The sequence below is a fragment of the Dipodomys spectabilis genome, unplaced genomic scaffold, assembly GCF_019054845.1.
Source record: "Dipodomys spectabilis isolate Male_0828 unplaced genomic scaffold, ASM1905484v1 ptg000009l, whole genome shotgun sequence".
NCBI classification, from domain to species: domain Eukaryota; kingdom Metazoa; phylum Chordata; class Mammalia; order Rodentia; family Heteromyidae; genus Dipodomys; species Dipodomys spectabilis.
Genome location: NW_024870686.1, coordinates 27,436,070 through 27,448,855, shown reverse-complemented (window position 1 = coordinate 27,448,855; position 12,786 = coordinate 27,436,070). Strand labels below are relative to the sequence as shown.

The following is a 12,786-nucleotide window of genomic DNA, read 5'->3' as shown; positions in this document are numbered from 1 at the left end:
TTTCTGGAGGAAAGAGCTAAAACTTCATTAAGAATCTTCAGTTACCGGGCACCAGTGACTCTTACTAGCTACTCAGGAGGCTGAGATCTGAGGATTGCGGTTTGAAGCCAGCCCAGGCAATAAAGTCTGTGAGTCTCTTATCTCCAATAAACTACTTAGAAAAAGCCAGAAGTGGTGCTGTGGCTCAAGTGGTAGAGCATTATTAGCCTTGAGCACCAAAGAGGCTCAGGGACAGTGTCCAGCCCCAGAGCTCAAGCTCCACAACCAAAAACAACAACAACAAAAATCCTTAGTAACTCAATTGCATACAAAACAGTATGTAGATGTGTGTGTGTATACATATATGCAGAGATGAATGTTTACTTGAAATCAGATTGGTCAAATGATTTTTGACCTTAGCAGAAAGTTAAATACCGTAACCACAATTACTCTCTCCAGCCAGGAAAAGACAAGAACCACAGCAGGAATGGTTCTTAAAAGGACAATGTGGTATTGTGGAACTTGCACCTACCACTCTTGCATTCCATCCTCATTGCTCATTCACACCTTTAGTTTGAATGCTACCTGAAACATCTCAAACTCAGTGTTTCCACTTGTAAAATAGGGATAATAATGCTTGTCTTGAAACACTGCTGGGAGCTTTAGGGGCAAAATACCTTTTTAAAAAAAAAAAGTCAAGAGCACAGTACAATTCCCAAGGACCCGTAGGAGGTGGAGCTATGGAGGATCATAGAGAAGAAAAGCCTGTAAGACTCTTATCTCCAAAATAACCAATAAAAATCAAACTAGCTCAAATGACAGCGCGCCAGCTAAGCAAGTAAGCTAAGCAATCATGAGGCCCAATAGTATAAAACAGGAATTGAAGCCCCAATAGTAGGAAAAAAAAAAAAAAAAACAAGGCTAAAAGTAGAAAGAGATGGTGTTTCTTAGTAAAGCTGTAAGGAACCTACCTGTTGTTTGTTGTTGTTTTTAGAAGAAATGGCCTTCTTTTTCTTGGGTAAAAAGTCATGATTTATTTGCAAAAACAATGAACATGAAGTAACACAAAATACACGTTGAACATCAGATCTTTCTGGCCAGATTTTCTTAAGCAGTGATATAATCTCAGATGCCTGTCACAAATAAGTATAACATGGTATGATATTTAGAAAAAATGTTTATTCACAACAGCATATTAAAAAGATCACAAACCATAATCACACAGGTTTCATTTAAAGATGCAAAGATGGTTCATCATACACATATCAACAAATGTAATAAAGCACATAAACAGAATCGCAGACAGAAGACCATTCACATGATCATCTCAAAAGATGCCACAAAACCTTTCAGATAAAGGCTCTTCTAAAGTCATGAATAAGACAAGGGTGTCCATTCTCCCTACTCTTGTTCAAAATAATACTGGAACTCATAACTAGAGAAATAAGGCCAGAGAAAGAAATAAGAGATTCAAACAGGGGAAAAAAAGATTAAATTATCCCTATTTACTGATGGAAATATCCTGTACTTAAAAGATCCAAAGATTGCACCCAAAAAAAATCCTTCCTAGATTTGACAAACATCTTTCATCAACATAGCAAGATATAAAATCAGTGTATGTAATGAGCCACTTTTCTATACATCAACAATTAAGTGTCTGGGAATAAAATCAGGAAAACAATTCTGTTCACAATCACTTCAATAAGAATAAAACATCTTAAGAATAAACTAAGAAGGTGAAAAACCTCAACAATGAAAACCATCAAACCTTAAGAAGTTGAAGAAGATACCAAAAGATAAAAAGACCTCCCATGTTCGTTGATTAGAAGAATAAATACTGTGAAAATGGCTATACTACCTAAAGCAATCTACATTCAGATTCAATATGATCTGATCAATACTTTTCAACAACAAGGTCTTGACTAAGAACCAGTACAAAATGAAGACTAGAGAGACATAGCAACTAAATGAACATGTTTTCCTGGATACTGATACAGTAATCCTGATACAGAAAAAAATGCAGCAGTGATAAACTAAGTGAAATTCACCTAAGCTCTTAATTGAAACTATCCTGTCAATGCAATTTCCTGGTGTTTATAACTGCACCATGGATATATAAGAAAACTAACACCAGAGGAAACTTTGTGAGTAGTCATGAAAACTCTTGCCATTTTTGAAACGTTTTATGATTAAAATAGTCAATTCTATTTTAAAAATGTTTTAATCTCATTACCTTTTCCAGCACAGTATCCCATTTTAAATCTCTAAAGAGAGTTGCTACTGCAGAGGTTCTGTTCTCTTCCAATTGTTTAAGCAGGGATTTGTACACAGTCCAAATCTGCGTTCTATTCTGTAAAGCAAAGGAAAGTCAAGTGCATTGCCAAAAAGAAAATATCTAAGTATTTTCCAACTTCAAAAAATCAAATACTTAAGACATAATTGTATTATAATATTGTTCTCTGTAAAACACGTTGTACTGTTAGAGAGGGTCACCAGTAAAAAGCCTGCCAAGTAGTACTATTTTATCTTTGCTGAGAATACAGAATACTATACAATATACAATACATAACACTATCTTTACTGAGAATATAGTGGATTAGGTTTTTAAACAAAATAAAATAATATGAAAATCCCCTCTTCTTAAATGTACAATTTAATGGATTTTAGTAAATTTACCTGGTTTTGTAACCATCAACACAATCTAGTTTTAGACTGTTTGATAAAAACTACCCACAGGAAACATCATAACCATTTAATGCAATAAGGGTATGATGAATTCCCCACCAACATGAATGAATAAAAACATATCTTATTCACTAACAGATGCTATCCTAGCAATAGGTATTATCAGTGTTTTAAATTGCCTGCCCACTAGACTTGAAATAAATATTCATTGAATATGTATTCCTGTGTCTTTTTTAATTCTAGTCCAAGTTGAACTCGAATGAAATTGCATCTTTAAAGCCAATGTTCACTGTATTAAGAAATAAATTCTCTTTACCAGTAATAAACTCCATCCTTAAGGAAAACTATTCTTAAGCAGAGACTGGACAGAATGTTTGTAGGGCACTTTAAATTCAGATGCAGAAATTTCTCTAACAGATTAAAATGAACTGAATTGATAAAAAGTATTTGCTTCCTCTTGGGCTGGGAAGGTGGCTCAGTGATAGAGCGCTTGCCTTGCATGCATGAGGCCCTGGGTTCGATTCCTCAGCACCACATAAGCAAAAAGAAAAAAAAGCCAGAAGTGGTGCTGTGGTTCAAGTGGTAGAGCACTAGCCTTGAGCTGAAGAGCTCAGGGACAGTGCCCAGGCCCAGAGTTCAGGCCCCACGACCGGACCAAAAAAAAAAGTATTTCCTTCCTCTCAATAGGAAAATGAAGCCTGGGCCTGTCCCTGCTCATAGATGGCAACGTGTGTGTGTGTGTGTGTGTGTGTGTGTGTGTGTGTGTGTGTGTGTGTGTGTGTGTGTGTGTGTGTTTTACTTTGGGATTTTGTGTGTGTGTGTGTGTGTGTGTGTGTGTGTGTGTGTGTGTGTGTGTGTGTGTTTTACTTTGGGATTTTTCCTCCACTTTGGGATTTTTACTGCTAACTGGAGATTAAAAAAAATAAGTAAAAATAAAAAAACTCTCAGATTTGTCTGCTCAACATAGTTTTGAACCATATCCTCAGCTCTCAGCCTTTTTAGTAACTAGGATTACAGTTGTGAACTACTATTGACAAATGTACATTTTTCCAAATATGGGAGGAATATAACACAATTCTCAAAGATTAACAGATATTAGTTGGCTCAAAAATTCTTTGATGAAATATAGTGAAAAAATATAAAACAGAAACTGGATTTATTTCCAAAGTCACTGTGTTTATTTTTTTCTCTGAAAATTTCAATTGAGTTGTTAAATCTACATAGTTATCAATTAGTTATAAATTTGGCAAAATAATTAGAGAATGGCATCAGAATTCTAAACTCTTAGAAAAATCTATTAATGAGTTGAATATTCCACAATTAACCTATCTTAATTCTTTTCCTTCTTCATTAACCTACTCTTGCAATTCTCAGTAAAGGTGAGCCTATTAACTACCATTTCACTAGTATGTCAGTAAGAGAAATGTAATTTTTGCCTCTAAATGCATTTTGGCCTTCACTCCCTTGCAGTCAATATGCCACACAGTAGCTAAAGGCAAAGGAGTAGAAATCCGTGGTTTCATTCCAAATCCATACTCAGCTACTCCTCTGTTGTTAGTGATAAATAGATTATGGGTACAAACATCTGTTTCTTTTGATTGTTTGTTTTTGTTTTGTTGTTGTTGTTGTTGTTTTTGTTCTTTTTTTGTAGGTAGTGGGGCTTCAACTATGGGCTTAGGTGATGTCCCTGCGCTCTTCAGCTCAAGGCCAGAGCTTTACTACTTGAGCCAGAGCACCACTTCTGGTTTTCTAGTGTTTTATTGGAAATAGGAGTCTCACAGACTTTCCTGCCGGGGCTGGCTTTGAACCATGATCCTCAGATCTCAGCCTCCTTGTAGCTAGGATTACAGGCTTGAGCCACCGGCACCTAGCTAAACATCTGTTTCTTAATCTGTAAAATTTCCCTTAGAAAAATTTTGTGAAAATTAAATAAAAATCACTCATGAGTACCAGAACTACAGTATAACAAGAAGTACTCAATAATGTACTATGTCTATATCATTGCTATTAATTTATTACTATTATTAACGATTTTTCTTTCTCTCTATTAAATTTGTGATTATTTCTATATAGGAAGTATAAAAGAAGCTAAGTAAAGAAATTTAGAGAATTTTGTAAAAGAACATTGTCTCTTTTAGATGGATAGATATAAAAATTACCTTCGATAAAAGCTTCACATCATCATACAAGCTTGGCATAAAGTAAGCATAAAGTCGAAGAATGTCAGATGCTTGTCCTGAAAAGAGCACAATATTGACTCTCATTGCCCAACAGTGAATGATTAAAAAGTTGAAAAGATGTGTTTGCAACTGGTTCAGGCCTTCATCTGCAACTATCAGGAAATATGGGCAAGTCTCTTTCAAGCAAGTTTGCCACTCTGGTGAAAAGCATCTAGAAAATTCAGTCCAAACATCAACGGTGGTATTTTTCTGAAGATGAAGAATTAAAGCAGTTCGCAAAGGAAGAAGTTCTGGGAAGCTGAAGTAGGCATACTCAGCATCCTGTGGAAAAGGAGATGGTAACATCCATTACTTCGATATTATCATCTAGTGTTTTGCTTATGTCACTGGTCAGCACACCCATTAAAAGCATAAAGGTATAATACAAAACTCAATAGCATGCTGTCATATAATCAGGGAATAGCCTCTAAAAGTTTGCCAAACACAATTTAGATTTATAAACAGCATATGGTCAGCATATCACACTCAATGTTAATCACACTTTCTCTTCCTCCTCTAATCCTTTCCTTCTCCATTCTCATTTCAAAAAGCAAAAGGACCAAAGAAAAGGTGAAAAGTAAATTATAGATATAAATTATCTGCAAGGATAAGCTGAAATGAATCCCTTTGTTCTAGAGGATTGCTCCAGACTACAGAGAATGTCCTTATGCCCCATAGTTTTTTCTCACCAGATCAAAACCTCTACAGTCAACTAGATTGTACACATTAGATCAGAGCACCAGAACTTTATTCAAACCCTTGAAGCCAGGAATGGTGAGACACACCAATAATCCCAGAGAAGTCAGAGATGAGACAAGAAGATAGAGTTTTGAAACTAGCAAGGCACCCTACCTCAAAAACAAACTAAAGATAAAAGGGTTAGGCCAGGCACCGGTGGCTCACGCCTATAATCCTAGCTACTAAGTAGACTGAGATCCGAGGATCACGGTTCAAAGCCAGCCCAGGTAGGAAAGACCATGAGACTCTTATCTCCAATAAACCACTCGGAAAACCGGAAGTGGTACTGTGGCTCAAGTGGTAGAGCACTAGCCTTGAGCTGAAGAGCTGAGGGACAGTGCCCAGGCCCAGAGTTCAAGCCCCACAACCAACCAAAAAAAAAAAAAAGATAAAAAGGCTAGAAGTGTGGTACAAGTAGTAGAGTATGCCCTAGGTTCAAACCTCAGTTATCGCCAAAGTCAAAAATCAAAACCATAACAACATCATGGCTGACAACTCAACAATGTTCAAAAATATAACAGTATTGTGATTGCAACATGATCAAGAAGAACCAGACTAAAACTATTGAGTATCATTAGTCACTTCGGGGGTTTTAGGATCTTAGGGTTTTGCATATTAGTTACTTTTAGGGTTAGGAGAGGTTAAAAATATATCTGTATTTGAAATTGTTAAAACTTTATTCCTTATATTCATAGTCAGAAAAGGAATACTACCTATGATATTGTCTTGAAGGCATTTCCTAAAGGGAAAGGAACAAAGCAGGGTTAGTGAATGTGTGGGCTCAAATATGTTTTATTTGGGATTCAAGTACCTTTGCTAAGTTTTGTTTAGTATCTTTCCTAAGCTTCAAGTTTCTGTGCTAAGTTTTGAAGACAGAAGCAGTTCTCAGAGGAGGAAGACTAGAAACTAGAGATTAACTGAGCCATTACAGAGATTTCTTATCCACTTTCATGATTTTATGTGTCCTGACAATAAAGTTCTATTATTGTAAATAATGTTTCTAAAAATAAAGAAACACTCTGAATACACCTGCAGTTCTAGCTACTGAGGAAAGTTAGAAGCAAAAAGGGGGAAGATTTGCAGCTTAAGGCTATCCAAGGCAAATTAACAAGACTCCAGCTCAAAAACAAACTAAAACCAAAAAACAGCTGGGTATGGCTCAAGTGGTAGAGCAAGAAAGGCCCTGGGTTTAATCACCAGTACCAGAAAAAAAGAAAAAGAAAAATCTCTCAAGGATGAGAATTCCTACATACTAAGATTTGGGAATCATTTTTCCTCTTTCTCTCTTTAAATTTTAGTTATAATCTTTATATTACATAAACCCAACCATCACACGGTACCTTGAAGAAAACTACAGCAAAATGGCCTCCTTTGTTAATGAGATCCAAGAGATAGCATTCAACCAGGTAGAAGAAATGGAGACTCTGCCCCTGCTTCAGTGACTTCTCACATATACACGTGATCAGTAAGGAGTCTCCATCGATCAGAAAAAACTCAGATTCAACGAAGTCATTCAACAAGCTGGAATACCTAAGAAAACAAACAACAAAAAGAAATTAAATGAAAAAGAGATTTGGATTCAATAATTCCCCCTAAAAGCTGTATTATTGTTACTATCACATTACTATCACCAGTAGCAGATGAATTTGTTATATATACCTATATATAATAAATAGGCAGTTATGTATTAATATATAACTACGTACAAGTATATATACTGATATAATGTATATACATGTACAAGATCATGCTGAGATAGATATCATCAGCTATGCTGACACTTTCTGCAATAAAGATCTTTATTCTAAGAAAATACTCACTCTGCAGTTGGCATTTTATTCAGAATTAACTGTGAAATTGCCTCTAACAACGCCATGGGTTGTTCTAAAGAGAGTGGATTATTTTCAGTCATTCCTTCAAGCTCACAGTTGTTACCTGAGGAATAAGAAACAGTATTTTAACTGCTTTAACTCAATTAAATCTGTATAGCTTCTATTTCATAATTCTGAAGATATTTTGAATTGAAAATTACCCACTCTTGCAGCTACCTTAGCCTTCAGCCTGAAGGGCAAGTATTAAATATCGTAATTATCTGTCACTCTGTCTTCTCCAAATAACAGTTGTTCATGAGAATGGTAGACCTGAAAAGAAAGGGGAAAATTCAAGTCACGATTCTACCCATAAACATGGACTGAATGACGATGACACATTAAGCAAAATATTAGGCACCAGGAATGTAAGAAGTAACAAAGCCCCAAGCGCTGGAGGCTCACGCCTGTAATCCCCGCTGCTCGGGAGTCTGAGAACTGAGGGTCGTGTTTGAAGCCAGTGTAGACAGGACAGGCTGAGACTGTCATCTGCAATTCACCAGAAGGGGGCTGTGGCTGGAAGCTGTGGAGTGGCAGCCTTCAGCGGAACAGCTCGGGGGCAGAGGCCGGTCCCTGAGTTCAAGCGCCACGACCACCACCGACAAAAGAACAGCTACAACAAAAACAGGAAGAAGATGACGAAAGAAAAATAGCAAAGCCAACACAATACCCCTTTCCCACACGCGGCCCACACGTGCGGCTGCCTGGCTTGCTGCCTCGGCTCCCGTGGGCCCGGCGGGGGCGATCCCGCGCCCAGGGGCTGCCGGCTCGGCTCGTGCAGACTTCCGGGAGCCCCGCACAGCTGTCGGGGCAACGCGGGTGACATCGGCACGGACCCCGCGCGGGACACGGCCCTGCCACGGTCCCCTCGCCCCCCCCAGCCGGCTTTGGCCCGCCACGATCGGCCGCGCAGGCGTCAAGCCGGTTTGAGCCGGATCCAGCCAGATGGAACGGGATCAAACCGGAAACCGGTTTGAGCCGGATGGAACCAGATGGAACCAGAACCGGATCGAACCAGATCGAGCCGGTTTGAACCGGATCGAACTGGATGAAGCCGGTTTGAGCCGGATGTAACCGGTTCCAAACTGGATTAAACAAGATTAAACCTGTATAAGCCGGACTGAGCCAGATTGAACCGGCTCGAGCCAGATTAAACTGGTTTTGAGCCAGATTCAACCGGATTGAGAGGATGGAAGGAGGGAGGGAGGGAGGAAGGAATTATATCAACCACAAGTTACACTTCTTTACATTTCATATCCTTTTTACATTTCTAATGCCCACATAGAAATAGGTAACTTTCTTTCTTTTTTTTTTTGGGTCCGGTCGTGGGGCCTGAACTCTGGGCCTGGGCACTGTCCCTCAGCTCTTCAGCTCAAGGCTAGTGCTCTACCACTTGAGCCACAGCACCACTTCTGGCTTTTTTCTTTTTGCTTATGTGGTGCTGAGGAATGGAACCCAGGGCCTCATGCATGCAAGGCAAGCGCTCTACCACTGAGCCACCTTCCCAGCTCAGAAAGAGGTAACCTTCTATATCCAAATCAGAGTGAAGCAAGTGAGCAAAATGTCTTTGGACTGTCTCCGTGGCTGACACACGCTAGCCCTTGGAGTCAAGGGCAAGGAATGCTCATTTTTAAATACCTCACTCTACCTCCTGGAGAAAGAAAATCACAGTTTTGAGTCCCCTTGGCCAAAAGCCCCAGGGGTTGTCTATCTTTTTCATTTTCTACACCATGTCTGACTTAATGTTCTAATCATATTAAACATGTGACTTTAAAAAAAAGAATTATTAATCATAAAATCATATAAAAATGGAAAATCACAAATGTGACAAAAGAGATAAGGGGAAACTTCCATAAAGAAACAATGTTTGAGATAAATTTTTGAAGAGAAGAACAGAATTAGTTGAGCGAAAGTATAGAAGTAGCATTCTGAGCAGAGCAAATACAAGAATATTACACATAAAGGTCCTGTGGTCTGAAATAATGTGGAAGGAGTAAATTCCTAAAAGAAGGCAGTAGGCTGGCGTTAAGAAGAGTAACTGGAACCATTAGCCGTGCAGAAGAGGGCTAAAGCAATCTAAGAGCACACAGAACCTTTGAGAGGATGTTACACAATTTTTTCATCCTAAAAATAAGAAAATAGCCATTTTGAAATGATTGCTCCAACTATAGTGCAAAGAACAGACAGAATGGAAGCAATACCCCTGTTAGTGGAATGGGCAAAATGGCATTTGATAGAATTTGATGGAATTACAAATTGATGGGAGGGGCTGAGCTAATAAAGATAAGATGAGAAACTATATGACATCTTGCAGACTCTGCAGGTCATTTTACATGAGAAAGTACAAGGTGACCGATTGGAGACAAGGTGAGAAAGGCCAGGGTGATCAGAATCTTATGCTCATGTAAGGAGTTTAGGCATTTTCCTGATATGTTTGTCACTCACGCAACCCACCACCTGACTCATTATATACAAGCTGCACGGCCTTCCTTCCATTCTCTCAACTGTACCTCGCTCAAGTGATGAAAGACAATGCAGTGAAAACTACGCAGGTCAGAGAAAAATGAACCGTAAGCATGTACAGAAGATGAGAAGATCTTCATCAGATAACATCCAACTCTACAGAATAACAAATGAATTCATAGGTTCACAGACAGCCACAGTGCCTTTAGTGTGTCCAGAATTTTCATGGAATCTCATGAAAAATAAAATTATAAACACCCAATGGCTTCATTTACTAAATAGTTCTCTCTAAACAAATTAGTATTTTATCCTAACAAGTAAGAAGTTGTAAATCGTTTAAACAGGGATACAACTGAACCCATTGCAACAATGAGATGTACAAGTCGTTATGTGGAAAACGAACTTTACAATTTTTGGGGGGGGGAGGGGGGGGGGAGAGGGCGGTGGGCGGGGGGGAGAGGGCGGTGGGGGGGGGGAGGGCGGTGGGCGGGGAGGATTGGGGAGGGGGGGAAGGGATGGGAAGGGGAAACAAAGGAGAAGGCTACAATACTTGATAAGAAATGCACTCATTATCTTGCCCATGTAATTGTAACCCCTCTGTACAGTATTTTCACAATAAAAAATATTTAATAAGAAGTTGTTTGAAGAAATAATGCACAAAAATTGAAAGAAATAATATAGTATTTTTGGTTAAATATAACAAGTAATGGGATGTGGATGTCTATTAAAAACAGCACTATTTATTCAACAGTAGCCATGGTGTAGAATAAACCCTCCATAACCTGACAACTAACAGCTCCCACAGCCTCCTGCTTTCATGTACCCTACAAGAAATCTTCTGTATTAAGGTCTACAATTTACAATTATTGTCTCTTCTCTCTCAAATAAGGGATAAACATACTATAGAGAAAATAATGCACCCCCTGTCATAACTGTTGAATGAACATACATACACACAAATTATACGTGTTTTCAGATGGGAAAGACACCAAAAAGGAGGAGGAGGAGGAGGAGGAGGAGGAGGAGGAGGGAAGGAAAGGAAGAGGGAGGGAGGGAGAGAGAAGAGGGAAGGAAGGAAGGAAGGAAGGAAGGAAGGAAGGAAGGAAGGAAGGAAGGAAGGAAGGAGAGAGGGAAGGAGGAAGGAAGAAAGGAAGGAAGGAAGGAAGGAAGAGAGGAAGGGAGGGAGGAAGGAAGGAAGGAAGGGCTACATCAATAAGCGAAATTCAGAAATAGTATAGATCTTTAAAAGTTCTTATTAATATTGCCAAGGAATCAAAATGGATATCATCAAATAATTACCAAAGCAAAGAGAGTGAGCACAAGCACAAAGTTTAAGAGATAATTTCAGAAAAAGATTAGTATGAAACTAAACACAATGGAATACGCCTGTAGTATATTTTCAGCTACTCAGTAGGTCAAAGAAAGATCACAAATTCTATTCCAGTCTATGGCAACTTAATAACACTTTGTTGAGAGAAAATAACCCTTAGCTAAGGGCCAGAAAGAAAGCCTGGTGCTTCAACCCACTAGATTTGAGGAAGGAATTGTTCCCATCGGAATGATCACCCTAGTCCAACCCAGGCAGGCACCTTGAATCCGGCCAGGAGAGAGGCCCGGTGAGGATGCAGGACACCCCGCTGCCTGGCCTTCTAATCCACCAAAAGTGCAAAGTAATAAATTTGCAGTTTAAACCAAAGATGGTGGTGCGTGCCTGTAATCTTAAGCACTTAGGAGGCTGAGGCAGAAGGATCTATCTAGTTGGAAGCCAACAAGGATTACATATTGAAACAGTAAACAAAAATGGAGTTGACTGGTTGGTTAGGTGGTTATTGCTGTTATGTAACGTGCAGATTCTGATTGTGTGCGTGTGGTCCTGTATCTGCCAGGAAAAAGAAGACAATTTCCTGTTTTCGAGGTGCAAGTTTTATTCACTGTGTCAGATCTGAGATCTTTCCTCATTCTGGGGGGAGGATGTGAAAGGTAAACAAAGGAGGAGGCTGCAATGCTTGATAAGAAATGTACTCATTATCTTGCCCATGTAATTGTAACCCCTCTGTACAGTATTTTCACAATGAAGAAGAAGAAGAGGAGGAGGAGGCGGAGGAGGAGGAAGAAGAAGAAGAGGAGGAGGAGGAGGAGGAGGAGGAGGAGGAGGAGGAGGAGGAAGAAGAAGAAGAAGAAGAAGAAGAAGAAGAAGAAGAAGAAGAAGAAGAAGAAGAAGAAGAAGAAGAAGAAGAAGAAGAAGACCCATCCATTTCCCCAATCATGTCTACCTGCCCCTCTCCCTTCCTTCCCTTCTCCCTCTTCAACCTCTGGCCTCCGCTGCCAGGCTGGGGGAGGGGGGTGTCTGTGCACAGCTGGCTTTGCAACCCCAACCCACCACCCTACCTCCACCCCACCCCCACCGTCCCTATCCACCCAGCTGTGGTCACCTTACCTCTCAGAATAGCTCAGCTCCAGCCCCTTCTTTGGGACACACCTCTCCTGGATCCCCTATCCACCCCCCCCCCCCCCCCACACACACACACACCTCAAAGCGCTCGCTGGCTCTGGGGCACCTCCCTCTTCTTACCCGGATCCAGGCAGGACTTGCTGCTGAGCCCCGCAGATTGGAGTGCACTGGGCACCCTAGCGCTCTCAAGCAGTCTTTTATACCTGAGTCCTTGCTTTCAGTTTCCTTTCTCCTCCCAGGAGCGCTAAGTTTCTGTTTCCTTTTCTCCTGAGTTGGGTAAAGTCGATCTGGAGAAAGTGGCTTTATGCCTGTCTTCAATCGAATTTTAATGTACGGGAAGAAAAAAGCATAGACAATAATAAAGAGCCGGCTCCTCTGGCGT

General features: G+C 39.8%; 1 protein-coding gene across 6 annotated transcripts in view; it reads right to left on the bottom strand.

Annotated features, from left to right (window-relative positions):
- LOC122126267 (probable ATP-dependent RNA helicase DDX60) overlaps window positions 1–12,567 on the bottom strand; it is a 72,403-nt gene extending 59,836 nt beyond the window's left edge. Inside the window, exons 1-8 of one of the 6 annotated variants that reach the window (XM_042700974.1) lie at window positions 12,483–12,561; window positions 7,851–8,102; window positions 7,654–7,762; window positions 7,442–7,556; window positions 6,962–7,151; window positions 4,824–5,165; window positions 2,213–2,329; window positions 951–1,112 (exon numbers count right to left, since the gene is read on the bottom strand). In XM_042700974.1, the coding sequence (XP_042556908.1) occupies window positions 951–1,112; window positions 2,213–2,329; window positions 4,824–5,165; window positions 6,962–7,151; window positions 7,442–7,533 (903 nt within the window). In that variant the 5' untranslated portion in view covers window positions 7,534–7,556; window positions 7,654–7,762; window positions 7,851–8,102; window positions 12,483–12,561. Of the gene's footprint in view, window positions 1–950; window positions 1,113–2,212; window positions 2,330–4,823; window positions 5,166–6,961; window positions 7,152–7,441; window positions 7,557–7,653; window positions 7,763–7,850; window positions 8,103–12,482 lie in introns of all 6 variants that reach the window. The other 5 variants (XM_042700991.1, XM_042700994.1, XM_042700993.1 and 2 more) reach the window with 5 other exon arrangements.
- Window positions 12,568–12,786: the final 219 nt, after the last annotated feature.